This window comes from Rhincodon typus, chromosome 21 (genome assembly GCF_021869965.1).
Source record: "Rhincodon typus isolate 14 chromosome 21, sRhiTyp1.1, whole genome shotgun sequence".
Lineage (NCBI taxonomy): Eukaryota > Metazoa > Chordata > Chondrichthyes > Orectolobiformes > Rhincodontidae > Rhincodon > Rhincodon typus.
The window spans coordinates 6,353,500-6,380,211 of NC_063352.1; the positions used below are offsets into that span (position 1 = coordinate 6,353,500).

Genomic DNA, 26,712 nt, shown 5'->3' on the forward strand with positions numbered 1-26,712 from the left:
GGGGGGGAGCTTGTGTTGCTGGAGTCTGGGTCTTTCTTTGGTTGGTGGGGTGGGGGAAGAAGGTTGTGTTGCTGGAGTCTGGGTCTTTTCGGTTGTGGGGTGGGGGAGGGTACCTGTTCTTCGCTCGCCGGGGACTGGCGCTGTTGCCTGGTTACGGCGCAGCCAATGAGTGCGCTGCGTGTGACATCAGAAGCCCTGACCTTTCACCTGTGTTCATTTTATTTCAGCAGTGGAGGAGAAAATGCCGATAATGTCCTCAAATTCAACACTAAGTAATAATGTTAATATTCAGCGATCGAGTTTTATAAAATCTCGTGGGATGGTGATGGTTTAATCTTTTCTACGGGCGGGGTTAGAGGTCATGGCGCGCGGTGGTTAATGGGATGATGGCGGCTAGTAGTGGCAGTGAGTAACTTGGAGACATGGAGAGAGTGGAAATGGGGAGGGGAGAGACGGCGAAGGGAGAAAATGGGGAGGGGGTGATGGGTTGTGGGGGGGTGGCGAGTGAGTTGGGGGAATAGAGCGGGAAAGGTGTGAGTAGAGAGAGTGGGGAATGGGGACAGGGAGGAGGAGGAAAGGGTGAGAGTGAGGAAGAATGGGGACGGGGGCTATGGGCAGAATAGCGGAGAGAGCGAGGAATGAATGGAGACGGAGTGAGAGGTTGGTGGAAGGGGCTTCATGGATGTTAGAGTGGCTCATTGGCGAGAGGAGGAGAAGGTGGATGAGAAGCTTTCAACTTAGGAATCCGAACATGAAAGAACTGTCAACGTGGGCAGTGTGGAGCAGTCTTGAGTGCCTGGCTTGTCTTCCCTTCCGCAATGTTAAATACCTTAAGCTTTTATAATGTTAACAGGGAATGCTGAAAATATTTGGTAGCTTGATCTGAAATGTTGACTCTCTGTCTGCATAGATGCTGCTAGGTGCACCGAGTCTTTATAAAAACCGAAAGAATTGCGGATGCTGTAAAAGCTCAGCAGGTCTGGCAGCATCTATGAAGAGAAATTAGTTAACGTTTCGGGTCTGGTGACCCTTCCTCAGAACTGATGGTAGCTAGGAAAATAAAAATCCAAAGAACTGCAGATGCTGTAAATCAGGAACAAAAACAGAAGTTGCTGGAAAAGCTCAGCAGGTCTGGCAGCATCTATGAAGGCGAAAACAGAGTTAACCGACCCTTCCTCCGAACTGAGCTGCTGGACCTGCTGAGCTTTTCCAGCAACTTTGTTTTTGTAGCTAGGAAAATGTTGGTTTGTATGCAGAGGATAGGGTGGGGAGAGGGGTAAGGAGTAAATCATAAGTGGGGATAGAGCCCAAAGAAAGGGAAGTGCAGTTGGATGGACAAAACAGTTGATAATGATCTAGCGAGGTGGGTGAATAGCTGTTAATGGGGACTGCTAGTGACTAGCAATAGGTAGTGTGTAATGATAGAATAGTAATTGTATACTATGTGATAACAAGGCCTGGTGTGTGGGGTAGGGGGCTGGGATATGGGAGAGTTTAGGCCTAAAATTATTGAATTCGATATTGAGTCCAGAGTGCTGCAGGGACCCTAATCAGAAAATGAGGTGCTGTTCTTCCAGTTTGCACTGAACTTTGCTGGAACACTGCAGCAAGCCTAACACAGTGATGTTGGCCAGAGAACAGGGTGGTGCGTTAAAGTGGCAGGCAACTGCAAACTCAGGGTCTTTTTTTTTTTTTTTTTGCAGGCAGAACGTAGATGTTCTGTGAGTGTAGGTGTCCGAGACACCTTTGTCCACTCCTCCTTCACTCCCAACACCTCTCCTATTGTTCCGTGGTACCTTGCCCTGCAACCGCTGATGGTGTAACACTTGCCCATTTACCTCCTCCCTCCCTACTATCCAAGGGCCCAAACATACCTTCCAGGTGAAGCAGCACCATACTTAGAGGGAGACCCTTGCTCTCTGACTGGAATACACTTAGCCTAGGACTATCTACTGTGTAGAAAATACTGGAGGAATTACTGTTGTTGGGACATCCAGATTAGCCCAACAGTGTCTCTGGAAAGAGAATCCAAAAAATTAACCTTTAAAATGAACCCTAACCTTCTGAACATTTCCAGCATATTCTGCTTTTATTTCCAGTTAAAGCTTCCATAGCTTTTGCCTCAGTTTTTTTACATGTACAGCCCAAGGTTGTATCAACAGTGGCCAAACAGTAATTCAGATGGTGGTTAAAGAGCACAGGCAAACTGGAAATCATGGCCTGGATGTTCCAATGCCAAATGGTGAATGTTGAGATGTTTGTTGCCGTTGTGTCAGGGTACTTCAGAAGCTCTGATCACCTCATGTCTGCAGTATTTGCCCAGGAAGTTAAAACCTCCATTGGGCAGATATGAAATGCCAGGGCCTCTCTGAAAATGTTGACCTCTATGTTAATTTCTGGTGGAGATTAGTGTTAATCAGTGGACCCCATCCCACAACCTCCACACGCAGTCAGCTTCTTGAACAACTTTAATTTTTCTGTAATGGTCTGGTGCCACTTCGTGGCTTGCTAGTTAACCATGTTGAATTACCTCATAAAGATTAAGTTCTTCCTTAACTGGCATTATGGAACTAGGTCACTTTTTTTATGGCAAGCCCAGTGATCACTTGTACTGATTCCAGTCCATGTATTAAAGTCTTGTTATTAAAACAAAGTAAAGATCCTGGAAATTATGGTGAAACTGAAAAGGAGGCCTGTTTCATGTTTGTTTCATTATTCAGTGGCGAAACAAAATAAATAAAAACATGCAGAGCATAAATGAAAAAGAAGAAAAGGGTGACAAAATAGAATGAATGGGAATAGAATAATTGCAAATGTGCAAGTCTTTTGATAAGCATGAGCAGCAGGAGATAGATGAAGGGTAGTATCTAAAAGGATAACTGAATATTACTATTTGTAATCTTGCATTTCTCTTCAAGGAATGCCATTGTCACAGCAAAGGTGTAGATAATAGACAAATGGATGAAATAAAAGCTAGAGTTGGTGCTTAAAAGGACAACATCTGGTCTAGAAATCCTCCCTCCTACTCTAAAATAACAGGCCAGTTCCAGTCCCTGATAATAGTTGCTGTAACATGTGTATTCTTGTAAAACATGAGATTCATTCTGAATATTGCATGAAACATTGAGATCAGTGATTTAAGTAGATCATTTTTGTAGATTCTTGATTTATCCAAATTTACTGTTGAATTATTGCTATCAATTATGGCAGACCAACAGCAACATTTATTTTGATCACACTTTCTGGAAATGTCACATTATTTTTGCGACTATTTATTCTGCTTAGCCACTTCTAAATTTTTCTTCTAACGCAATCTGCGAAGGAAATGAGAACAAAGGCAGTAGATGTAATTGAGAGGAGAGTGCATGTACTGTTGGTATACAAAGAATCATGTTGCAATAACAACAAAATAATGTGCAAACCTTATAAATAGATGGCGGTAGAGGGAGATAGGGAATGAAAGAGGAAGGCATCAAGAGAAAGAATTGGAGATTTGAAGATGAGCATTGACAATATATTTTTCTGCTTGAGACTGGGCAGAATCAAGGAAATAAATTTACAATGTATAATTAACGGTCTCAACAATATTGCTATTGTAATGAGCAATTAATCATTACCTCTGTAGTTTCTGTTCATGAATATATAAATTTGGTGTTGATTATTTTTTTCCCCAGATCACCTGTTGTACATGTTATGTTTCTTTTGAAAGCCCAATGTAGAATTAACTGAAAATATTCACCACCACCCCCACCCCCACCCCTGTCCCATCCAATATTTTTCACTCAACCAATACCGTAGAATGATTACCCACAAAATGGGCATTTGTTCCATCATTTACATGCTGGCTCTTTGCAAGAACTACTCACTTTATCCCGTTCCCTAATGTTTTTCCGATAGCCCTGATGTACATAGTTTAGCTGATAACATATCCACATACTTGAGAGAGATTTATGATTATACGTTGTGTGATTGTGATTCAAGATGTTCAATGGGAAATGAAGCATTCTTGAAATGCAGTCACTGTTCCATTGTACAGAGCAAGCGTTAACAGCAATAGGACAATGACAGTTTTTATGGTGGGTACATTCCGCACCTAGTGGAACTGTTCTGTTTCTTTACTGAGTTGGTTTGCTTTTGCAAGTGAACTGCTTAATTTAAGCCTAACTATGCAAATCATCATGCAAATATTAGAATTGTTGTGATTCCATAGTGTGATTAGCAATTTCTATAATTTGGGAAGCATTGATTTTCTTTACTTCTCCTGACAGTCAATAATTTTGGGCTGTCTTCCTCTCTCCAAGAGCACAAATTGCTGAGTACTGGCCCTACTGAACCATGGTCGATCCGCGAGAAGCTATGTTTAGCGTCTTCAGTGATGCGGAGCGGAGACCAAAACTGGTAGGTGACAATATTAAAAACAGCTAGAAACAACTTTTAATGGTGTAAATTTTGCTTAACTGCTTCACATCTCGATCTGATGGAAAACCTAACATAAAAACGCAACTAAGATTTTGTCTTGAAGGTTTGTTAAGAGATTTAGAAGAAAGTTAAACATTGGATGTTGGAGTCAGAGCTAAGATATGTTGAATTTTTAAAGTTGATTTTTGCTATATCATGATCAGTTACTGACTGACAATTTTGCATATATATGACAGAATATTACATCATTTTAATTGCAGGGTGATTTTTTTAATACTCAGAGATTATCTTCCAGAGGAGAAATAAACATGTTGAGAGGGAATTAGAGATGGTAGGAACTGCAGATGCTGCTGCATCCGCTGTACCCGCTGTGGCTTCCTCTACATCGGGGAAACCAAGCGGAGGCTCGGGGACCGCTTTGCAGAACACCTACGCTCGGTTCGCAATAAACAACTGCACCTCCCAGTCGCGAACCATTTCAACTCCCCCTCCCATTCCTCAGACGACATGTCCATCCTGGGCCTCCTGCAGTGCCACAACGATGCCACCCGAAGGTTGCAGGAACAGCAACTCATATTCCGCTTGGGAACCCTGCAGCCTAATGGTATCAATGTGGATTTCACAAGTTTCAAAATCTCCCCTCCCCCTACCGCATCCCAAAACCAGTCCAGCTCGTCCCTGCCTCCCTAACCTGTTCTTCCTCCCACCTATCCCCTCCTCCCACCTCAAGCCGCACCTCCATCTCCTACCGACCAACCTCATCCCGCCCCCTTGACCTGTCCGTCCTCCCTGTACTGACCTATCCCCTTCCTAACTCCCTACCTACACTCACCTTTACTGGCCCCATCACCGCCTCTTCGACCTGTTTGTTTCCTCTCCACCTATCCTCTCCTCTATCCATCTTCTATCCGCCTCCCACTCTCTCCCTATTTATTTCAGAACCCCCTTTCCCTCCCCCTTTTCTGATGAAGGGTCGAGGCCCGAAACGTCAGCCTTTCTGCTCCTATGATGCTGCTTGGCCTCCTGTGTTCATCCAGCCCTGCACCATGTTGAGAGGGAAATTGGGTCCAGAAAATGTGGTTCAAATAGGTGAAATACACGAGAAATTGTTTTAAGGGATATTATTGTCACCCCTTCATTACCCTTTTTTTTTTGTATTATAAAGACAAAAAATTATGCTGACGCTTTTCCTAATGTTTATTAGAAACAGACAAAGATTTGTAGACAAAATGTCTGTTGAGGGGAGGGGGTGATACTCTATTGAGTAGACTTGAAAAATCAAAGAATGTACTTTGCTATCATTTTACACCACTCGTGTGTAGAATTGTTAATAGGTACCTTTAAGCAGACTGTTGTGCATTTTCTTAGTGAACTACTTTGAAGATGAGGTAGAAAGTTAGCACACAGTATATTTCTTGGTTACTTCAGTTTGGGCCAGTTCCATTTGAATGAGACGAAAGATATCTCTGTCTGCCTGTTGTAAGGCTCTTGAATAGAATAGGTTTGGGATGATTCAGGCCAGCTTGTAATGAGAATGGCGCACTAAATTGGTAAACTTTAAGAAACCAAAATAACCCATTGCATCATAGTCGAGTGTAATATAATTGAAGGTGCTTCACAAGTTGCATGTAAAGCAGTCAATTGGAACATTGAACATATAGAAGCAGAAGTAAACCATTCAGCCCCTCAAGTCTGCTGCACTTTGCACTTTTCAATAAGATCATGACTGATCTTGTTGTGTTTCAAATTCCGTATTCCCAGGATCTTACACATTTCAATCAAATCATCCCTCGTTCCTAAATTCCAGTGGAAAGCAGTTAAATCTATCTGATGTATCTTCACAAGACAATCTGTTCATCCAAGGTATCAATCTGGTACACCACCTTGGAACTATCTCCAATTCATTTACATCCTTCTTTAAATAAGGAATGCTGTATACAGTATTTGAGATGTGGCCTCACAAATGCCCAGTACAACTGAAGCACAACCCCCTTTTATGTTCAGTTCCTCTCATCAGAAAGGATAGTATCCTGTTCAGTTTCTTCGTCACTCAGAATTCTGCAGTAATTCTCCATCTTTGCTTTTTTTTTTATTTTTCCTGCCAAAGTGAGCAGCCTTGTGTTTTCCCACATTATACTCCATCTGTCAGATATTTTGCCCACTCATTTGACCTAACTATATCTGTCTACCAGGGAGTGGGCGTGGGCGTGGGAGTGGGAGTGGGAGGGGGAGCTGAAATGGTTCACGACAGATGGTGTTGTCGTTTGTCGTGTACAGAGCACAGGCACTCTACAAAGCGGTCTCCAAGCCTCCGCTTTGTCTCTCACATGTACAGGAGGCCACATCGGGAGCAGTATTGCAATAGATCACATTGAAGGATGTGCAGGTTCATGTGTCTAATGTGAGGGGTTTGTTGGGTGCCTCTCACCCACCTTCCTGCAAGAATGTGATCCCCTATTCCCAATTCCTCCTCTGCGTCTGCTCCCAAGGTGGGCCGTTCCACTCCTGAACATCCCAGATGTCCTCTTTATTTCAAGGACCGCAACTTCTTCCCTTCGGTGGTTGAAAATGCTCTCAACCGCATCTCTTGGGTTTCCCAAAGCTCTGCCCTCACATCCCCTCCCTCCAACAGAAACAAAGACAGAATCCCCCTTGTCCTCGCATATCACCCCACTAACCTCCGTATCCAGTGTATCATTCTCCGCCACCTACAATCCGACCCCACAACCAAAGATATATTTCCCTCCCCACCCCATCTGCCTTTCGTAGGCACTACTTTCTGTGCAACTCCCTCATCCGCTCCACACTCCCCATTAGCCCCACCACCCCCAGCACCTTTCCTTGCAACCACAGGAGGTGCTACACCTGCCCCTACATCTCCCCCCTCACCTCCATTCGAGGCACCAAACAAACCTTCCACATCAGGCAGAGGTTACCCTGCACATCCTTCAATGTGGTCTATTGCATCAGCTGCTCTTGATGTGGCCTCCTCTGCATTGGTGAGACCAAGCAGAGGCTCGGCGACTGCTTTGTAGAGCACCTGCGCCCTGTTCGTGACAAATGACAACACCTTACAGTCGCAAACCATTTCAACTCCGCCACCAACCACCCCTGCCACCCCCCCCACCACCACTCTGTGGGTGACATGTCCATTCACGCCTCCTCCAGTGTCACAATGATGTCGCCTGGAAACTGGAGGAGCAGCACCTCATATTCCACCTTGGGAGGCAACAGCCCAATAGCCTAAATGTGGATTTTACCAGTTTCCAAATCTCCCCACCCCTGGCCTCATCCCATGGCCATCCCTCCCTCTCATTCCTGCCTCCTTGACTTGACACAATCTGTCCATCTTCTCTCTCATCTATCTGCTCCTCCCACCTCACTGACCAATCCCTACCACTGCCTACCTGCACTCACCTATCACCATCCCTCCTACCTTCCACAGCCCCAGCCCTCCTGTCTCTCTTTATTTCTGAACTCCCTTCCCCTCCCCTGTTTATGAAGAAGGATCCCAACCCGAAACGTCAACTTTCCTGCTCCTCTGATGCTGCCTGGCCTGCTGTGTTCCTCCAGCTCCATACTGTTATCTCTGACTCCAGCATCAGCAGTTCTTAGTATCTCGATATCTGTCTGCAAGCTCCTCATTGAATCACAAGTGTTACGGGTGCTGAACGATGCCATCAACCCATTGTCTTTGCACCAGCTCTTCAAATGAGCATCATTACCTACTGCCAATTTCCCGCTTTATCTCCATAACCTTGCACATTATTGGAATAATTATCCAACATAATATTGAATACCGCAATTGAATCTGCTTCCACCACACTTCCAGGTAGTGCATTTCGTGTCCTATTTGCTGTGTGAAAACGTTTTTTTCTCATCATATTTGCTACTTTTGTAAATCAGTTTAAATCTGTGTCCTCTGGTTCTTGATCCTTTTGCAAACAAACAGTTTCTCCCGAACTGCCCTTTCCAGCCCACTCGTAATTTTGAAAAGTTGTGTCAAATCTCCTCTTAGCCGCCTTTCCAAGGAAAGCAGTCCCAAGTTCTACAATCTGTCATCATAGCTGATATTTCTCAACCGTAGAACCATCCTTGGAAATTGCTTCTGCACTTGCTCCACTGCTTTTACATACTTTGTAAAATGTGACATCCAGAACTGTACACAATACGTCCTTGTGCCTTCTTCACAACATATTTTCCTGTCTCTAAACTAAAATAAAGAACTGGGAATGCTGGAATTCTGAAACAAAAATAGAAATCGCTGGACAAACTCAGTAAGTCTGGCAGCATCTGGAGAGAAAAAGTAAGGTTAATGTTTCATGTCCATGGACCCCTCTTCAGAGCTGGAAGCAAAATGTTAAACCTTTGCTTTCTCTCCACAGGTGCTGCTAGACCTGCTTACTTTCCTGTCTAACTTGATTTTTGTCTGCGAATTTAGCTACCATGCCTTTGCTCCCCTCATCTCAGTCACTGAAGTAAATTATAAAAAGTTAAAGGCTCAGCACTGACTCCTCCATTTGTCACACCCTGCCACTCAGTCAAAGACCCTTTTATACAGACTCTGTTTTCTGCCAGATAACTAATCTTTTATCCATGCTAATAAATTTACCCCTTGCAGGTTACACTTTAATTTTCCACAAATGCCACAATAACAACAAAGGAATGCTTACACTTTTTTGAAATCTGTCCAAAAACTGATGAAGAATACTTCCTTCTAATGTTGGTTGCGTGATTGGATCATTAACACTCCTACTTTGAGTGCCAACATTTTTTTAAAAAGAAGGATTTACTTGACCCAACTTCAAATGTTGAAAGTTCTGAATTTTTAAAAGCACACTGCAGATTATTAATAAGCCACCAACAGTGTCTTGCCTATCATCTCTTGCAGGGTATCGGTTAGCAGAGCAATCAAACCCTTTGCAGAACCTGGACGTGCACCAGACTGGTTTTCACAAAAGGTAAGAGCTCAGTTTCTGCCAGCTTAACAAAAGAAGAAATCTGTCAATGTCCATGTAGTTTCTTCTCTTGTGCACCTTCATGTGTAACTGTAACTTCCACGTTGATTGGTTTGTATACCAATTTCCTGATTAATATATTTGTCCAACTGGATTAAAAAATAACAAATCATTTTTCATAGTCTTGGGATAAAGTAATTAACTACACCAAGTCCTGTCTGTCTCCTTCCACCCACCACCACCCAAAAAAGTCTAAGGCTGAAACAGATCACCACCTTGTGGAGAACAGTGAGGGATGGGCAATAAATATCAGCTGCATCAGTGATACCCACATCACATGGACAAATGAAAGAAATGGCTTCGAAATTAGTCATCTTTGATCCCATTTGCTGTTGGTTTTCCCTTTTTTCTCTAGCATCATCCTTCCCTACTTCTTTCCCATCTGCCACTGAGAGGCTCATCTATGGCTATGATTAATGTGCCGCATCTAGATTTCGTGGTATATATTCTACTTATCACATAAACTTTTGCTTGTTTATATTCTTTTTCTATAGCATTGCGCATCCCAGTATTCAGAACTGTTGGAGACAACAGAGACTCCCAAGTAAGTGTACATCATTAAATAAAATCTGATGATTTTGAATATGACGATTCTTTGTTGTAATGACCCTGTCAAACCCTTTTCAGACGAAAGCGTGGTGAAAAAGGAGAAGTTGTGGAAACTGTGGAGGATGTAATTGTTCGTAAGCTCACAGCTGAGCGAATTGATGAGTTGAAGAAACTTATTAAGGAGACTCAGGAGAAATACAGGTTAGGACTTTACAAATTTAGTTTTATTCACTATTAATATAAACATTTACTGTAAAAAAGGAGAAAGTAATTTTGTTTTTTGCCACCTTTGATCATGTGTCCCTTCACCAATCTAATCAGTACAAGATATTACTAACTGAAGAAGTCAATGTAGTTATTTTTGTCATTTGTTATTAGAAAATTTTCTTTTGTTTATGCAGAAAAGGGTACACTCCAACTAGGCTAATCGTAGTTGGGCCAGTCCAGATTTAGACGGACTTGGGACAATGGCATTATTTTCTTCTTTCTCCTTTCTCCGTAAAAACAGGACTTTTATTTTTAAATGCTTTGCCTTCCTGTCATTCCCCATGTAAACAACAACATGTTGTCCTTGACTCTTATTTAATGTTTTGCTTCATTGTTTCTGAACTTTTTGTTTTAGACGTTGAGTTTAATTTGAGGAATTTCTTGGATTGGGGTCTTATTTTCTAATCTGCATTATCTGTCCATTTAAATACAGCACTTAGTCCATGAAATAATTATTCATCTGAACTAAAGCAACAATCGTAAACACTTCTTGTATTTGTAAGAGATTTTGCATTTATATCTTCAGAAGATCTGTAGCAAAGTATTTTAAAAGCCTGCATGTTTTAGCATGTTTACACCTCTCTTACATTATTTTAACCTGTGCAGATAGTTGGCAGATTGAATCGTACAGGACAAAAACAGACCCTTCTGTCCAACTGTTCCATGCTAACCAGGTTTCTCAAACAAGTCCCATTTGCCTGGGTTTGGCCCACAGCCCTCTAAACCATTCCTATCTATGCACCTGTCTGAATATCTTTTAAATGTTGTAACTGTAACTGTAACTACAAGTACCACTTTGATAGTTCATTCGATACACACACCATCCTCTGCATGAAAAAGTTGCCCCTCAGGTCCCTTTTATATCTACCCCCTGTCACATTAAACCTATGCCCCCTAGTTTTGAAATCCCCCATCCTAGGGAAAAGACTTTGTCATTCACCTTATCTATGCCCTTTGTGATTTTATGAACTTCTATAAGGTCACCCCTCAACCCCCTACGCTCCATGGAAAAAGTCCCAACCTATCCAGCCCATCCTTATAAGTCACATCCTGTAGTCCCAGCAATATCCTGCTAAATCTTTTCAGAACCTTCTTCAATTTAATGATATCCTTCCTATAGCAGGGCAATCAGTACTCCAAAAGTGGCCTCACCAACGTCTTGTACAACCCTCAACGTGATGTCCGAACTCCTATACTCAATGGTCTGAGCGATAATATCTATCGCTTGAGTACATGTGATTTAAATATTTTAAGATAATAGTTTTTTGGTGCCATTGTGTTTGTTGGATGTGTTGTCCATCAGTTTACCTTCATAGAGCTGCACAGCATTAAAACAGACCCTTCAGTCCAACTTGTCCATGCCGACCAAATATCCTTACGTAATCTAGTCCCATTTGCCAGCACTTGGCCCATATCCCTCTAAGCCCTTCCTATTCATATACTCATCCAGACGCTTTTTAAATGTTGTAATTGTACCAGCTTCCATCACTTCGTCTGGCAGTTCATTCCATACATGTACCACTCTGTGTCAAAAAGTTGCCCCTAAGGTCCCTTTTTAAATCATTCCCCTCTCACCTTAAACCTATGCCCTTTAGTTTTGGACTCCCCTATCCTGGGGAAAAGACCTTGGCCATTCACGCTTATGATTTTATAAACTTCTCTAAGGTCACCCCTCAGCCTCAGATGCTCCAGGGAAAATAGCCCCAGCCTATTCAGCTTCTCCCTATAGCTCAGGCTCTCCAACTCTGGCAACATTTTTGTAAATGTTTTCAGAACCCTTTCAAGTTTCACAACATCCTTCCTATAGCACGGAATTGAATGCAGTATTACAAAAGTGGCCTAACCAAAGTCCTGTACAGCCGCAAAATGACTTTCCAACTCTTACACGCAATGCGCTGACCAATGAAGGCAAGCATATCAGATGCTTTCTTCACTATCCTGTCTACCTGCAACTCCACTTTGAAGGAACTATGAATGTGCACTCCAAGGTCGCTTTGTTCAGCAACACTTGCCAAGACTTTGCCATTTAAGTGTGTAAATCCTGCCCCAATTTACCTTTCCAAAATGCAGCACCTCCCATTTATCTAAACTAAATTCCATCTGCCTCTCCTTGGAGCATCTGATCAAGGTCCCTTTGTACTCTAAATAACCTTCTTCACTGTCCACTTCACCACCAATTTTAGTGTCATTGGCGAACTTACTAGCCATACCTCATTCACTTCCAAATCATTTATATAAATGACAAAAAGCAGTGGACCCAGCACTAAATCTTATGGTACACCACTGATCACAGGCCTTCAGTCTGCAAAGCAATCCTCCACTACCACCCTCTGTCTCCTACCCTTGAGCCAGTTCTGTATCCAAATGGCTAATTCTCCCTGCATTCCATGTGATCTAACCTTGTTAACCAGTCTATCATGCGTAACCTTGTCAAACGCCTTACTGACGTCCATATAGATCACATCGACTGCTCTGCCCTTATCAGTCCTCTTCATTACTACTTCAAAAACTCAATCATGTCAGTGAGACATGATTTCCCATGCACAAAACCATGTTGACTATCCCTCAATAGTCCTTGCCTTTCCAAATACATGTAAATCCTGTCTCTCAGGATCATCTCCAGCAACTTGCCTATCCCTGAAAGCTGGTGCTCATGCTGAAACAGCATGTCTGTTCATCTTACCATGGATTACATTTCGCACCTAAAGTGAGTTGTGTATGCAGAAGCATTTTCTGGTTGACTTCCTGCAGATGAACATTCCAAGCGATGATAAGAGTTGAAGATTAATAGCTTTGCAACGTTATACAGTGGCAAGTATGAATATTAACCACGAATGAACTTCAAACTTGCAACAGACTTTTAATTCAGATGTAACTTTGGATTCAATAGAAAGGTGAAGAGAGAAGCAGAGCTGATCCAATCTGGTCATGGAGACAGTAAACTTCAGGAAACGTGGAATGATATTGTTGCGTAAGTATGGAAAAAATAACATTGTGAGCAAGTATTAGCTTTATAATCTCAGCCAAAGTCAGAGTGTTTATGTTTTTTGTTGAAGATCATCCATGTAAAATATAGCTGATTAATGAAACCGGGATCTGAGCATTTTGCTTTTCTATTTGTAGAAGGAAGAAACAGGAAGAAGAGGAGGCTGAGATGAAGAGGCGTGCAACAGAAAGTGCTTTTCAGGGTATGAGCCATTTATGAATTCAAATTTCCAAGATTTACTGCATAATTAACAAATACAAATCAATGTTTCTTCATATGGAAATATTATGAATCTAGTTTTTCTGTATACTTGTCAAATATTTACATTTTCCAGATTGACTTTTCTATCCTAAGCGCCTCTACATTCCTAATAGAAAACACCTATGTAAGCTCATCACTTGGTACAACTGGCTCACTAGGTTCCTAAAATTGTCAAAATAGATTGTTTTTGTCTGAGATTTTTTTTCCTTCATTTAATGATTAACGTTTCTAATGTCTATAACCTATCGCCATGCCCCCCCATAAAAAATGAAAGTAGTTTTATATTTCTTAGTGACATAACTATTTCTTAAATTGTCTTTTACTGCCTTTTATTATTGTTTTTTGCTTGTATCTGGGCACTTGAATAATTATTCAAGATAATCAAGAAACGCCAACATGGTTTCATCAAAGAGAAATAGTGTTTCACGAATTTATTAGAGTTCTTTATCAAATGGCCTTCTCTTGATCCTTGTTCATGTGTTTGTGTGTATGTACTTAGAACTTACCCAGATGCCACCAGCCTTGCAATACTCTAGTTATAAAAAGAGGTTAGAAAAACTGCAGCTCATCTCACTGGAGTGAAGATTAAGAGGACAGTATAATTTTGTCTCCAAGATTTTAGAGTACTATTTTGGATGACCTTATCGGGTATACTGACTTTGAACTGAGACCGCACAACTCTGTTCAGGGAGATGAAAAATAAATCATAGTATTGTTCAATGAAGAGGTCAGAGTTTTTCTGATATTTTAGTCAACTCCTTACAATAGATGGTTAACTTGCTTCCCAATGTGTAGCAAAAGTGGGAGGATGGAATACAACTAGGAAGGGAAACTTTATGATAGTAGGTTCTCAACTGATATTAGAGCATGTAATGTGTTTATCAAGGGTGTAAAAGCAACAGAGTTTGAGGATATAAATGCTCTAGAATCATGAAGCCTTTGTTGCAGTACTTGCAATGCATTACTCAGTTTATTTAATCTCAAACTGAACTTTGAGATTCAGAGCTATTGTTCAGAATACTGGAATAGCTGGTTTATTTGGACAAAAGTTGCTTGTTATTGGTGTAACTGAGATTTTTCATGTATAGTAGTGATTTTCTTTGACAGCTGAGACAATAGAAGCTTTATTTTGAGACGTGTTCCAAGTTCTGTTCTTCTGGCATGCATTCAGCAATTGAGTGTTTATAGGCCAATCAACTTTTCGGATCGCTCCTACTGTAGTGTAGATCAGAGGATAGATATTAAGAGTAGAATCTCAGCCTATTGCCATGTCAAGGTTTTTGAAAATATTTACACTGATTCCCAGATTAGAAAGTATGATCAGTTATAAAGCTTCACTCGTCTACACAACTTGTTCAGCAGCTACATGGTACAATTGTCATCTAACACCTCTGCGTTTATAAATGCTTTTAGAGTTCTAGTCTCTATAGTTGTTGCTTATTCCATTTTGAATTTATATTTCATAGTTGTGGAAGTATAATTCTAACTTAAGCTTGTTCTGCATGTTTGTTTTCACCTAAATCATTAACATAGATGGTGAAGAGATGTGGAAGAGTAATGTATCTAAATTTGCTGAAGAAATAAAGACAAATAGGGATGTAAGCTATGGTGCAGGCTGCAAAGAGATACAGACGGATTAAGTAGTTGACTAACAAGGTGGCAAATGGAGTATAACATGGGGAATTGTGAGATTATTTACTTGGATAAGAATAAAAAAGCAGAATATTTTTACAAGCCTGAAAATTATAAATGCTGATATTCAGAGGAAACTGTTTCATAGAAGAAACACATGTTAGCATGCAAGCAGGAATGCAAATAAAATGTTGATCCTTATTGCAGGTGGGCTGAAGTACAAGAATAAAGCAAACTTTCTACAGTGGTGCAGGGCTTGAGTGAGACCACACCTGGAAAACTGTTGAGTTCCACATTTAAGGAAAGGTACATTGCATTGGAGGTGGCCCTTGAATATTCACTAGATTGATTCCTGGGTGTTTTATAATGACAGGCTGAATAAATTGGGTCTTTACAGAACTCTGGAGTTTGGAAGAATGAGGGGTGATTTCTTTGAAACGTACAAGATTTTGAAAGGACTTGACCGGATAGAAACTGAAAGATTGCTTCAGTTGCTGGTTTTAGAATATGGAACAGGGCACAAGTTGGCATAAGGGGCCAATCACTTAGGATTGAAATGCAAAGAAATGTTTTCACTCAGGATTTTGAATGTTTGAAATTTTTTTTTGACATGGAATGGTTGTGGATAATTCACAATTGAGTATTTTCAAGACAGAAAGAGCCAGATTGCTTGTATTTCCAAGAATGAAGCTACATACAGAGTGGGCAAGGAAGTGGATTCGAAGCCACACATCAGGCAGGATCAATCGAATGGCGGAGCTGTTTTGTAGGATGTGTTGTCTATTCCCGCTTCCATATTTATGTCTTATGTTACATTCGATTTATCTTCTTGTCACCAATGAAATTAACTTGTAGCTACTGCAGAGCAACTTTGAGTTGGTGTAGCTGAATAATGTAGCCTGGCTGCTGTACTTCTGACTGAACACTGCATGGTGTATAACTATGAAGAGAACTGCAGAATAGACAAATGATCTCAATTTTTTTTAAAAAAAATTGATCAAAATGTTTTCTGTTTGTTGTAGCCCGCCAAGCAGCAAAAAATGCGCCTAAACGACTGATGAGCTTGCCTATCCGGTCCCCACTAGAATCAAGTTCTCCTGGAATAGACTACTCGGCTACAGATACGACACAGGCGAGTGAGGAGAGTCACAATAGTGTATGTATGAAACATTCCTTTGTGGTAGTCATTTTGTCCCTTTGATCCAGCTCAAATCCATTTTTTCCCTTTTGTAAACTTAGTTAGCCGTTGTGTTCTTCCCTTACTGATTGTATTAAGCACGAAACAATGGAACTAGAGTCACAAACCCTTAAGTTGAATATCTTCAGCGCTGTAACCCTTAAACTGCTGACTATCTACAATGTTATGTGTCTTGTGTCATGAAATTCTCATAAATGGCACGTATCCTTCAACACATTCCCTGCTCCACTTTTTTATTCACATTCTATTATTGTAAGACAGTATCTGCTGAATCACTGAATAATAATAAGATCTTGTGACTGAATGTATCAAATGTTTTGTATCAGGGCCTCTCATTGCATCACTCTGTGAGTATGAGCATGCATTAAAGAATGACCAAGGCTGCCTGCTATAAGCTAAATTTTAACACGTTGTTAGCATATCTGCCATGGTTTTGTCACATTCATTTGAAGAATTTGCCCTTTTATAGCCATCATAATTTCTTTATGTTGATGGGCTTATTCAGTGCCAAATAAGTAAATTTCGATCTTGAATGATGATCTTGTGAAATTGTTTTGGAAATCAAGTTTCTTAAATCTGTTCACTATATTCTGAAAACTAAATAAGCAGCCATTAAACTTTTCATTTGTGTAAATGTTAATTTATTAAACATATAACTGTTATAAAAATTACTGCCCCATCAATGCACTGCCAATCATTTGTAAAGTGATGAAACATGTCATCAACGGTGCTATCTAGCAGCACTTGTTTAGCAATAACCAGTTCTCTGCTGCTTAGTTTGAGGTCTCCCAAGGCCACTCAGTTCTTGACTTCGTTACAGCCTCACTTCATCTCAAAGGATATGGGTAGCAGATACATGGAAGTACCACCACCTGCAAGTTCCCCTCCAAGCCACTCATCATCCTGACTTGAAAATATATTGTCATTTCTTCAGTATCGCCAAGTCAAAATCCTGGAACTATCTACCTAAAGACATTGTGGATCTACCTACACTACAGGGACTGCAGTGATTCAAGAAGGCAGCTCACCCACCACCACCAAGGGCAACTAGGATAGGCAAGAAATGCTAGTTCAGCTAGTGATACCCAGATCCCATGAATAGATATATTGAAAACACCACTTATGATAAGATCCAACAAGTGAAGGGTTTTAAATTATTTATTGTGGGTTCTCTTGTCTTTTATTCTTTTGAATGTTTTTGAAACTTTGAATTTAGCCTTCTTTCTGCCCTTGTGAGCTTTCCATTTGTAAATGTGTGTAGATCCTTGTCTTGACAATATTGTGTGTCTCTGTCATGGTACAATAGACATGTACGATGAGAAAATGGGTACAAGATGATCAGAAATTTACTCCAGCCTAGTATTGAGAGGACCAACTCCAACCCTTTCTTCGATCACTGTTTGGTCTTTCACAATCGTCGTGTCGCATTTAACCTTACAATGAACCTCTGGTCCCAGAATCCTCTCGGTCACCAAGATTACTTGTTTTCACGTCTCCAACCTGTCCCTCTCCACCCCTGCAGCAATTCATCTGCTGTTGAAACACCCATTCAGGCCTTTGTTACTTCTAGACTCTCATATTATGGTGCTCTTCTGCTTGGCTTCCCAATTTGTAGTTTTTGTAAACTTGAACTCATTCAAAGCCCTGTCCTTATCCTAACATCAACCAACGCCTGTTAACCTATCTATATTGTTTGCCGATCTATATTGGCTTTTATTTTGAAATTCTCAACTTTCTTTTCAGATGTTCCAATTGCCTCAGCCATCCTCCAGCCCTGCACCCTACTGAGAAAAGATTCGGAGATAGTGGTGTTTCTTTGAATTCTGGCCTCTTGCTTTGTCCCAATTTTAATTGCTCCACCATTGGAGCCTGAATAAGCCCTGCCATAATAATCTTTTACATAAACCTCTCTACTAACATTCCTTGTAATTTGTTTCTCTGAGGTCTATGTGTGGAAACTAATGCCAGTTGATGTGTGTGGAACATCCCAGCAGCTGCTTGATAGTTCCTTAATATTTGCCGTGATATTTTCTTATATGGTTCAATGTCAAACTTTGTTTATAAGTACTCCCATGAAGCACCTTTGGCTGTTTTGCATGTAAATAAGTTTTGTTTCAGCAGTGGAATCTAGGGGACAGACTGTACTTTAATAGTTTCTGTTCTCCATACTCTCAAATACATTTACAAAATGATTATTTGCATGTGGACATTGAAGAGTTGCATTAATGGAATATGGGAGGTCTAGGTTAGTAGTTTGATATTCATGAGGATTCTCTTCGTTGTGCACTCCTCCAAACTGGATTTTCCTGTTGATGGCTATTGAACTGAGGATGTGCTCATCATGTCTGAAAGTATCTCTTTATCAGGTATGTGTGCTTTTTGCTTATTTAAAAGGGGAGTTAAGAATTTTTCTTTGCCTTGTACAGCTGGTGTCGATAAACATCGGAAGCACTCCGAATATTCCAGTGATCTCAGCCCCTGAGACTCCCGTCACCTCCACAAATCTTGAAACTCCCCTGACTCCAGTGCTGGAGGATTCTCCCCAGAAAAGGTTATTGGGACAGAAAGCCACGCCTCCACCCTCTCCACTGTTGTCCGAGCTCCTGAAAAAAGGGAGTCTCCTGCCTACAAGTCCTAGGCTTGTAAGTAACCACCAGTTTATTTTTAAGGTATCTAAGTGATCTGTTAAGCAGAATATCACCAAGATTGTAAAGATGATGAGGTACGTTGAGTAGTGATGGTTTCAAATGTTATATTCAAGGCATATTGTAAAGATTTGTGGAATTTGCATTGCTTCAAAGTTAATTGAATTTTTTTTTCTCCTTTTTCCTTTTGCAGGTCAGTGAAGCTGAGCTGCAGGTGAATTCTGGTCATGTTGCTAGTCCGAATGTGCATGTTGAAATGGGAGCAGGTGTGTCAACGCTGCATGTTCCAGAGCTACAGTCCAATGTACCAGTGTCCCCGGCACCTGCAGGTGACAGTTTTACTGTTATGTATTTCTATTTTAATGTCAGATACGGCAGAAATATGACATATATTTGTTGCATCTCCTTTGCAGCAACATATTTTATCCAATTTTGTTTACACATTATAAATCTATTTGTGGTTCAGTATCCTTATGTTTGTAATTGGAAATAATTTAATATTATCTGTTGATATATTCACTGCATGCAGCTTTTGTTGATGGTGAGATTTAAGTTGACCGGCATTGGTCGGCAGACTTTTTTCTGTAACTTCATAGTAAAAGTGATTGGTTTCCAATAATACTCTCTACTTAACCTGAAGTTAAAATGTATTAAGAGAAAAGGTTAGAAGCGAACAGTCTTTAAGATTGGAGCATTGAATAAAATCTGTTGATCTGAATGTAAGATTTAATTTTTTTAAAACTAAATAGTAGCAATATCTGCAATTTCTGTCTTTCACACGCTTTCTTTCTATTTGTCTCTTCTCCTCTCACCCAAAATGTCTTTCTGCAATGACCAAAAATTTCTTAAACACTTTGTTTTTCACTTTTGATGTCACTGTCTTTCTGACACTTGCACTTTTGCTCATTTTTCAACTCCATTATGATTTTTAGTTCACGTAATGTGTTGTGTCATCACATTGATGCAGGATATGATAGCTTTGTGATTAAGATGAATTCAAATTCCATCACAGCAAGTTACAAAATTGGATTTAATCTCTATCTGGTAATTTATGTGCCAGCACTAGAAATGCTCAGTTGTTCTCGGATGCCCTTTGTTAGGGAGATCTGCATTGTCCAGTCTGACGCTTTCACAAAATAGGCCCAGGTTTTGCTCCAACATTAGCAACATATACTCTAGTTTAGTTGTCGAGTGTGCTGATCTTACCATTGATAATTTCTTTCATGTTGCTATAAACTTTAGATAGAATATACTACAGGGAACGTGACAGTAATTGGAGGTGTTGTTCTTTTATTACCAATGATTTGTCAAATTTAAAAACAGAGAAGCAAAGAGCTAAAAGTGCCTATTTTGCAAAACCAAAATATGGTACTCCTTTCAAGTGCCACTTCCCACAAGGATGACTTCCCCCACTCCCACCGACCCATCCAAATGGAACCAGTAACTTGTCTTACAGAAAAATCATGAGAACACAATGACTTGCAAGTTCCCTTCCAGATCTTGAACTTTTCTGAATTGGATATGTGCTGCCTATCTATCGTTTCATTTGGAATTCCCTGCTTCAATTTCTGGTATCTGAATGTTTGACAATTTATAGGTTGTTGGTGTGTTTTTGAATGTTAACCATTTGAAACAACTCTTAGATTTCTCTTGTTTTGTAAAATTTGCCCCCGGTCCCAGTTCTCTGTTCACTGTCTTCCGGAGGAATATTAATGAATGTTACTGGTTGGGCAATGTGCACCCAACTCCCAGGAATTGATCACAGAATGGTGGGGGACGGCAGATTGTGAATGTTATAATTTTCATTTCCTATTCCCCAATCCTAGAATCATTGTGGTTTGCCAGGTAGTAAAGAATTAACTTTTTCTGTTATTTGTCATAAATAATAGGATTCATTTCTTCACTTTCATTCTATATTCCTCCAGTCTCTTACTTTGTGTGGTTGATTGCATCTGTTTTTCTCTGGTGTACGATATCATAGATAAGTGATACTGCTAAACAGTATCATTGTGAACAGTTAGGAATAGATTAGGTCATTGCCATTCCATACGATAACCCTGACAGCACTCCACCAGAAGTAGACACAGATCTGGTACCTTAGATTGTTTACAGTAGCACAGAAAGGGACAGACCTTGTTGCTTTTGTATATATGGTATTGTTTAGGACAGGTCTGGCTGTTATCATTGTTTTGTGCTGTACTTTGTTTTCATTGGAGTCTTTACTACATGCTTCTGTATCAAAAACTTTTAGAAAGTTTGGTTCTTGGGGGTTTAGATGTCATTTAACTAAATGAAGAACTTGTGTGTTGAAAATGGTTGCTGTTGCCTGTCTGCATTAGCCTTGTATGTTTCTTTGTGCACTTTGTGTTAGGAGCCCCTACTCTGTCCAGGCTTTTGGAGGCCGGCCTCTCGCACTTCACGCCACCTTTCGTTCCCTTCTCTACTATCAGCAGTGAGGCACCACCTCCAGTTAAACCTTTGCAAAATCTAGCTGACCAGGTGTGTTCAGCCGGCACCACAGCAATGACGCAGGAGAGCAGCGGGACAGGTCTGTCACAAGGCAGTCTAACCTATCGCTGCCAGATCTCAGAAAACGTGCAGTAACCTAATACCCTATTCCTTTTAAAGATTGTCCCAAACTTGTAGATCTGGATCTTGAAGAAGGTAAAAAAAGAAATGGGCAAACTGTGGGGTTTCAAACAAACGTTTGACAAATATGGACAAGTTTCTTTTGGTTCGTTAGCACCACGTGAAACTCTGCTAGAATGAATAACCAGTGACACCATACATTGTGCTCTGAAATGAAAATCTCAAAAAATAATACAAACATCCAAGGCTGAGTGGAACATTTTATTTTGTCCATGCCTTCTTGACTTTTAACCATTATTTATCCGTGGTACTTACTTAATGAAAGATTTTTGGTACCATGTCTAGCTAAAGCTTTGCATCCTCAATCTAAATTTTGCACATCTGATAAACTTTACAGAAAAACTTTTGCGCAATGAAATTATCCGAATTAGAACAATTTTTGACGTAAACACAATAAATGCAATGTTGTGTGTTAATGCTTTGCTTTGGGGATTCATTGTGATTTGTTGCAGAATAATAGAACAGTGACTCTTGGAAATCAGAGAGTTGAATTTGAGTGAGTTATGCTGTCAGAAAAAGACAGAGGCTGAATGCTTGGATAAGGTGAAGTTGGAGCGAGAACTATTCCTTATCCCAAGATCACTGAGTTGTTACAGCTAATTATAGAGTTTCATTGCATGAGGAGAGAAAACTTCATATAAAAGGATCAAAAAATTGGGAAAATGGGAAAGGATATATTGTAGAAAGAGAATAAAATTAACAATCTATATTACTGAAAGCTCATTTATGGTAAAAACAGAACTGCAGATGCTGTATTTCAGAAACAAAAACAGAAATTGCTGGAAAAGCTCTGCAGGTATGGCAGCATCTGTGAAGAGAAATCAGTTAACGTTTCAGAGGAAGGGTCTGAGGAGGGGTCACCAGACACGAAACGTTAACTCTGATTTCTCTTTACAGATGCTGCCAGACCTGCTGAGCTTTTGCAGCAATTTCAGTTTTTGTTGCTCATTTATGATAGTTGGGCATGTGCAACATACAGTAATTCTGGAGGTGTATTATCAAACTAGAATAAAACTAAATAGATTTACACAGTTATCCATTCCACAAAACTCAGATTCTTCAGCACCTTGCCAAATGCTGACATTCCAGTCATGTTGGCTTAACACCACTAACTCCAATTTCAAATGCCTTGCAGTAAGAAAAACAGTGATCTACAATATGGATACAACACCAGAATTTAATAGTACAAATAGAGTCTATTATACCGTGCAATATAGAAATTTGACACTTTTCGTAAAAATATCAAAATATTGCTTTATAAGAAAAGTTAGTTGGTTAATGCTGCTATGGATGTGGTACTATCCTTCGGCCTAAATAACATATCAAAGAAAATTGTAGAATAAAACATAGATAAATGGCTTTAATTTGCTTGTGAAGCTGGAGATCAGTCTTGTGTCTAAGGTTTTCTTCACGAAACTGGGTGTGACTTGATCCATAGTTCATCCTCAAATTATGATGGACTTTGTGCTTGTGTTCCATAATTTCTGTCGTTTTGAGTAGGGGACATTTGGAGATCTTACGGGAGGTAAAGCATTGTGATTCCCAATGAATGATTTCATTAGTTCCTTGTAAATTTTCCAATGGACAACTTCTTTCCTTTTGATGATAATAGAAAATTTTAAAATTTCTTGAAAATATAATTTGTAAGTAGGAGTGCAGTATAATTGGTTGCATGTTTCAGTGGAAGAGCTGTTAGGTAATATTGGTTCATGTAATGAGGGTTTTTACCTTTTGTTGGGAATTTTAGTAACTGAAATATGTTAGTAGTAATTGTTGAAACAGCGGAGAAATCTGGAGCCATACAGCACAAAAACAGACCCTTTGGTACAAGCAGTCCATGCTGAACATAATCTCAAACTAAACCTGCCTGCACCTGGCCCATATCCATCCAAACCTTTCCTATTCGTGCGCTTATCCAAATGTCTTTTAAACATTGTAATTGTACCCACATCCACCACTCCCTGAGGAAATTCATTCTACATGTGAGCTACCCTCTGCGTAAACAATTTGTCCCTCATGTTTTTTTAATCACTCTCTCTTCTCACCTTAAAAATGTGTCCCCTAGTCTTGAAATTCCCCATCCTAAGGAAAAGACAACTATATAAACTCTATCTATACCTGTCATTATTTTATAAACTTCTTTCAGCTCCCCTCATGCAGATATGGATTTTTGAAGGTGTGAGTACAGTTAGAACAGGCCACAGAAAGGCAAGTAGAATTCTGTATTTTAAATGTTTAGAGTTGAAGAAGAAAACCAATGAAATGGATATTGAATTTATGTAAGACGTTTGTGAGTTGATAATTAGAATTGGAGCCTTGCTTGCCAATCTGGTGTTTGAAAATTGCCATGAGCTCAGATCGGAGAGATGGGAGATGGTGAGATCTTTGAGTGGGTATTTGGGGTGAGAGTGAGAGATCTATGATGGGTGGTAAGGTAGGGATAAGATTTATGTGACACTTGGGAATTGGTGATAAGAGAAGGGGTAAGAGATCCCTGAGGGGTGGGTGATGGAATCTGATTAATTCACAGAATCCTTAGATAGCAAGGTTATACTTTTTCAATGGGTTTTCCGAAACAGTCATTAGGCCTCAAAGATCAGCCAGTTGGGCCTGTCCCCTATTTAAAAAAAACTGTGAGGATTTAAAGGGTCTATGCGGCCGTTAGCAGTTGGTTGGAGCTCCATGTCAGTCATTGCTGTTTCAGAACTCGCAACCTCAAAATGTTGCCGGTGATCCCACTTTGAAGCCCTGGTTGAAATGAAGTGGGATATGAAGACAGCAGATAATTCTACATAATCTCAAAATCTGTGATTTTTTTTAAAAAAAGGTCTACAAATAAAATATACAAAATACTGTGTCAGCATTTATGCACTTCAGGTCAGCTTTTTCCATTATAAATTTTTATATTCTCAGCTTTTGGGGGAATGAGCTGGTAGTGGCCCAATATATCTTAATTGAGTAAAAATGTACAGCACTTTTTAAAAAACTAAAGATAGGATGAACTTTCATACAGGCAGTTTGGCACATCAGATACGCCATAGTGCTGTCTGCTGATCACAGCTAAGACTGCAAAGAAACTTTAAATAGTTTAAATATCCTATTATCTAGGGCATCATAGCAATTAAAAAATTAAAATATTGACACAACATTGAAAATATTCATACATGCTATTGACATAGATCTTTGGAAAAATTAGAAGACAAAACAAATTTTCACACAATGTAAGTAAAAGATGACTTTTCACCTTACAGAATGTTGTTAAAGTACAAAATGAATGATCACAAGTACTGAGGGAGTGGGTGCATTGTTTAAAAAGAAACTGAATAAGTATTTACAAAGAACAAAGAGATTTGAGGGCAGAGGAGAGAAATGGATAATAGAACAATTAGCTTTCATCAAACAGCCTGAGCCAACACTGGTGCAATTATTTGAATGGCTTCATCTGTGCTTTATTTTCTGAGATTAACAGCGGTAGTTTGAACCATTGACTGTCGTGGTTGGGAACCATATACCGGAGAGGTTGTAGAGGGGAATATTTTCAAGTGCTGTAACTTGAAAGCATGTTCTTGCAAGGCTGGCTGAGTGATTGTTCGCTTTGAAGTTCAGTGTTTTAGCATGATAAGTGGAATTCCAGTTATACTATTGGCAACGTACTTTCATCGGCAGCAACTAGATTCAGAGACACATGGGTGAAATGTTTAAAAACCAGCCTCATGCTATTATGAGCATGGTGTGTGACTCAGGAAAACTAAGAAAGAATAGAGATCAGGAAAAATCCGTAAAGAATACCCATACACATTTCTGTTGGAGAGGCTTGATGACAATCATTATAATTTTGATCATCCTACCGATACACTACACACCCTATAACCATAAGAAAGAGAATCATGTATGGAAGTGTACTGTGTTTTACAAGCTGCATCGGCACTATTCTGAGTCTGAAATGGCTATAACTTGGATTCATGCACAACAATAAATCTCTTGTCAGTAGAGGGACATTAAACCATCCCTTTCAAAATGCTTTAAAAGCTAAAGCTTTAAGACCTTTTATAACTAAAAGATCTCATTCCTACAGTTTTCAATTTGATTCTGTAAAATGGTGATTTTAGATGCAGCCTGAGATTCCCCCCTTTACTTAAATACGCTGCAAGTACGATTATCTGGAACTCTGATACTTTGGGAATTTGTTAATTAATCATGGCTTTTTGGGACAATCTTTAACTATTTTAGAGAGAATGTGGGCTCGATGCAAAATCACCGTCAGCAATTGATTACTTTTTAAGGTAATTGTTTGCACTAATAGTTGCCTTTCATATTCAATGACTTTGTGTTACTTCTTTTAAATAACCTTAAAATGTGACACAGTGACATTGCATGTTGAACCTTCAACTGAGGATAATTCCTGCAGTTCTCAGACCAGTTGTTTCCTCATCCAGTTGCTCTCCATAGAGGATATTGATTTAATACAAAGCATCTCCCTGTAGGAAATGAGGAAGATTTGGGTGGGAGGGCTATCCTAGTCAGTTCAGGTGACAGTGCCAGAGACCTGTAAGAAGGTCTTCAGAGATTTTTCCCAACTGGAACTATGAACTGTGCAGCACATTGAAAGAAATTTAGGCAAATAACTTGGGAGAAAAATGAGCTACAGATTTTTTTTTGGTAATATACTGAAACAAAATAAGCCACTGACTGACACCGAGTCTCTCTTTCATCTTGTTTTTGGCAAAACTTAAAGAATTTTAACTGTGCTTTAATTTATTTCTGATGAGACATTTGATATGAGGTAAACATTCAGAAGGTATTAAAGAATGAAGAATCTCCTGGGAGGATCTTGGATAAAATTGTACACTTTCCCCTTTGCAAGCCCGCATTGTTCCATAACTAGCTAAGTAGTTTGGTTAGGCAACCAGGGTTTCATCTGAATGGATTTTGAGATTTATTAACTGAAACAAATTCCTTATTCAGCAGGGAAGGAAGAAGAAGTAGGACATTATATCTCGAATGTTTGGTGTTGAAGCAAGCCTTCCTCACCCTGCGTTATATGCAGAATCTTTTTATTGGAGAACATCTCGATTCTTTTCTCCAAGG

At 39.9% G+C, this 26,712-nt stretch overlaps 1 protein-coding gene across 1 annotated transcript in view; it reads left to right on the forward strand.

The window, feature by feature from the left end:
• Positions 1-376: 376 nt before the first annotated feature.
• brd8a (bromodomain containing 8a) overlaps positions 377-26,712 on the forward strand; it is a 78,339-nt gene continuing 52,003 nt past the window's right edge. Inside the window, exons 1-11 of the mRNA XM_048609667.1 lie at positions 377-405; positions 4,302-4,398; positions 9,311-9,380; positions 9,932-9,981; positions 10,065-10,187; positions 13,144-13,224; positions 13,377-13,441; positions 16,155-16,264; positions 18,757-18,972; positions 19,169-19,304; positions 21,347-21,523. Coding sequence (XP_048465624.1) covers positions 384-405; positions 4,302-4,398; positions 9,311-9,380; positions 9,932-9,981; positions 10,065-10,187; positions 13,144-13,224; positions 13,377-13,441; positions 16,155-16,264; positions 18,757-18,972; positions 19,169-19,304; positions 21,347-21,523 — 1,147 coding nt within the window. The 5' untranslated portion in view covers positions 377-383. The remainder of the gene's footprint in view (positions 406-4,301; positions 4,399-9,310; positions 9,381-9,931; positions 9,982-10,064; positions 10,188-13,143; positions 13,225-13,376; positions 13,442-16,154; positions 16,265-18,756; positions 18,973-19,168; positions 19,305-21,346; positions 21,524-26,712) is intronic.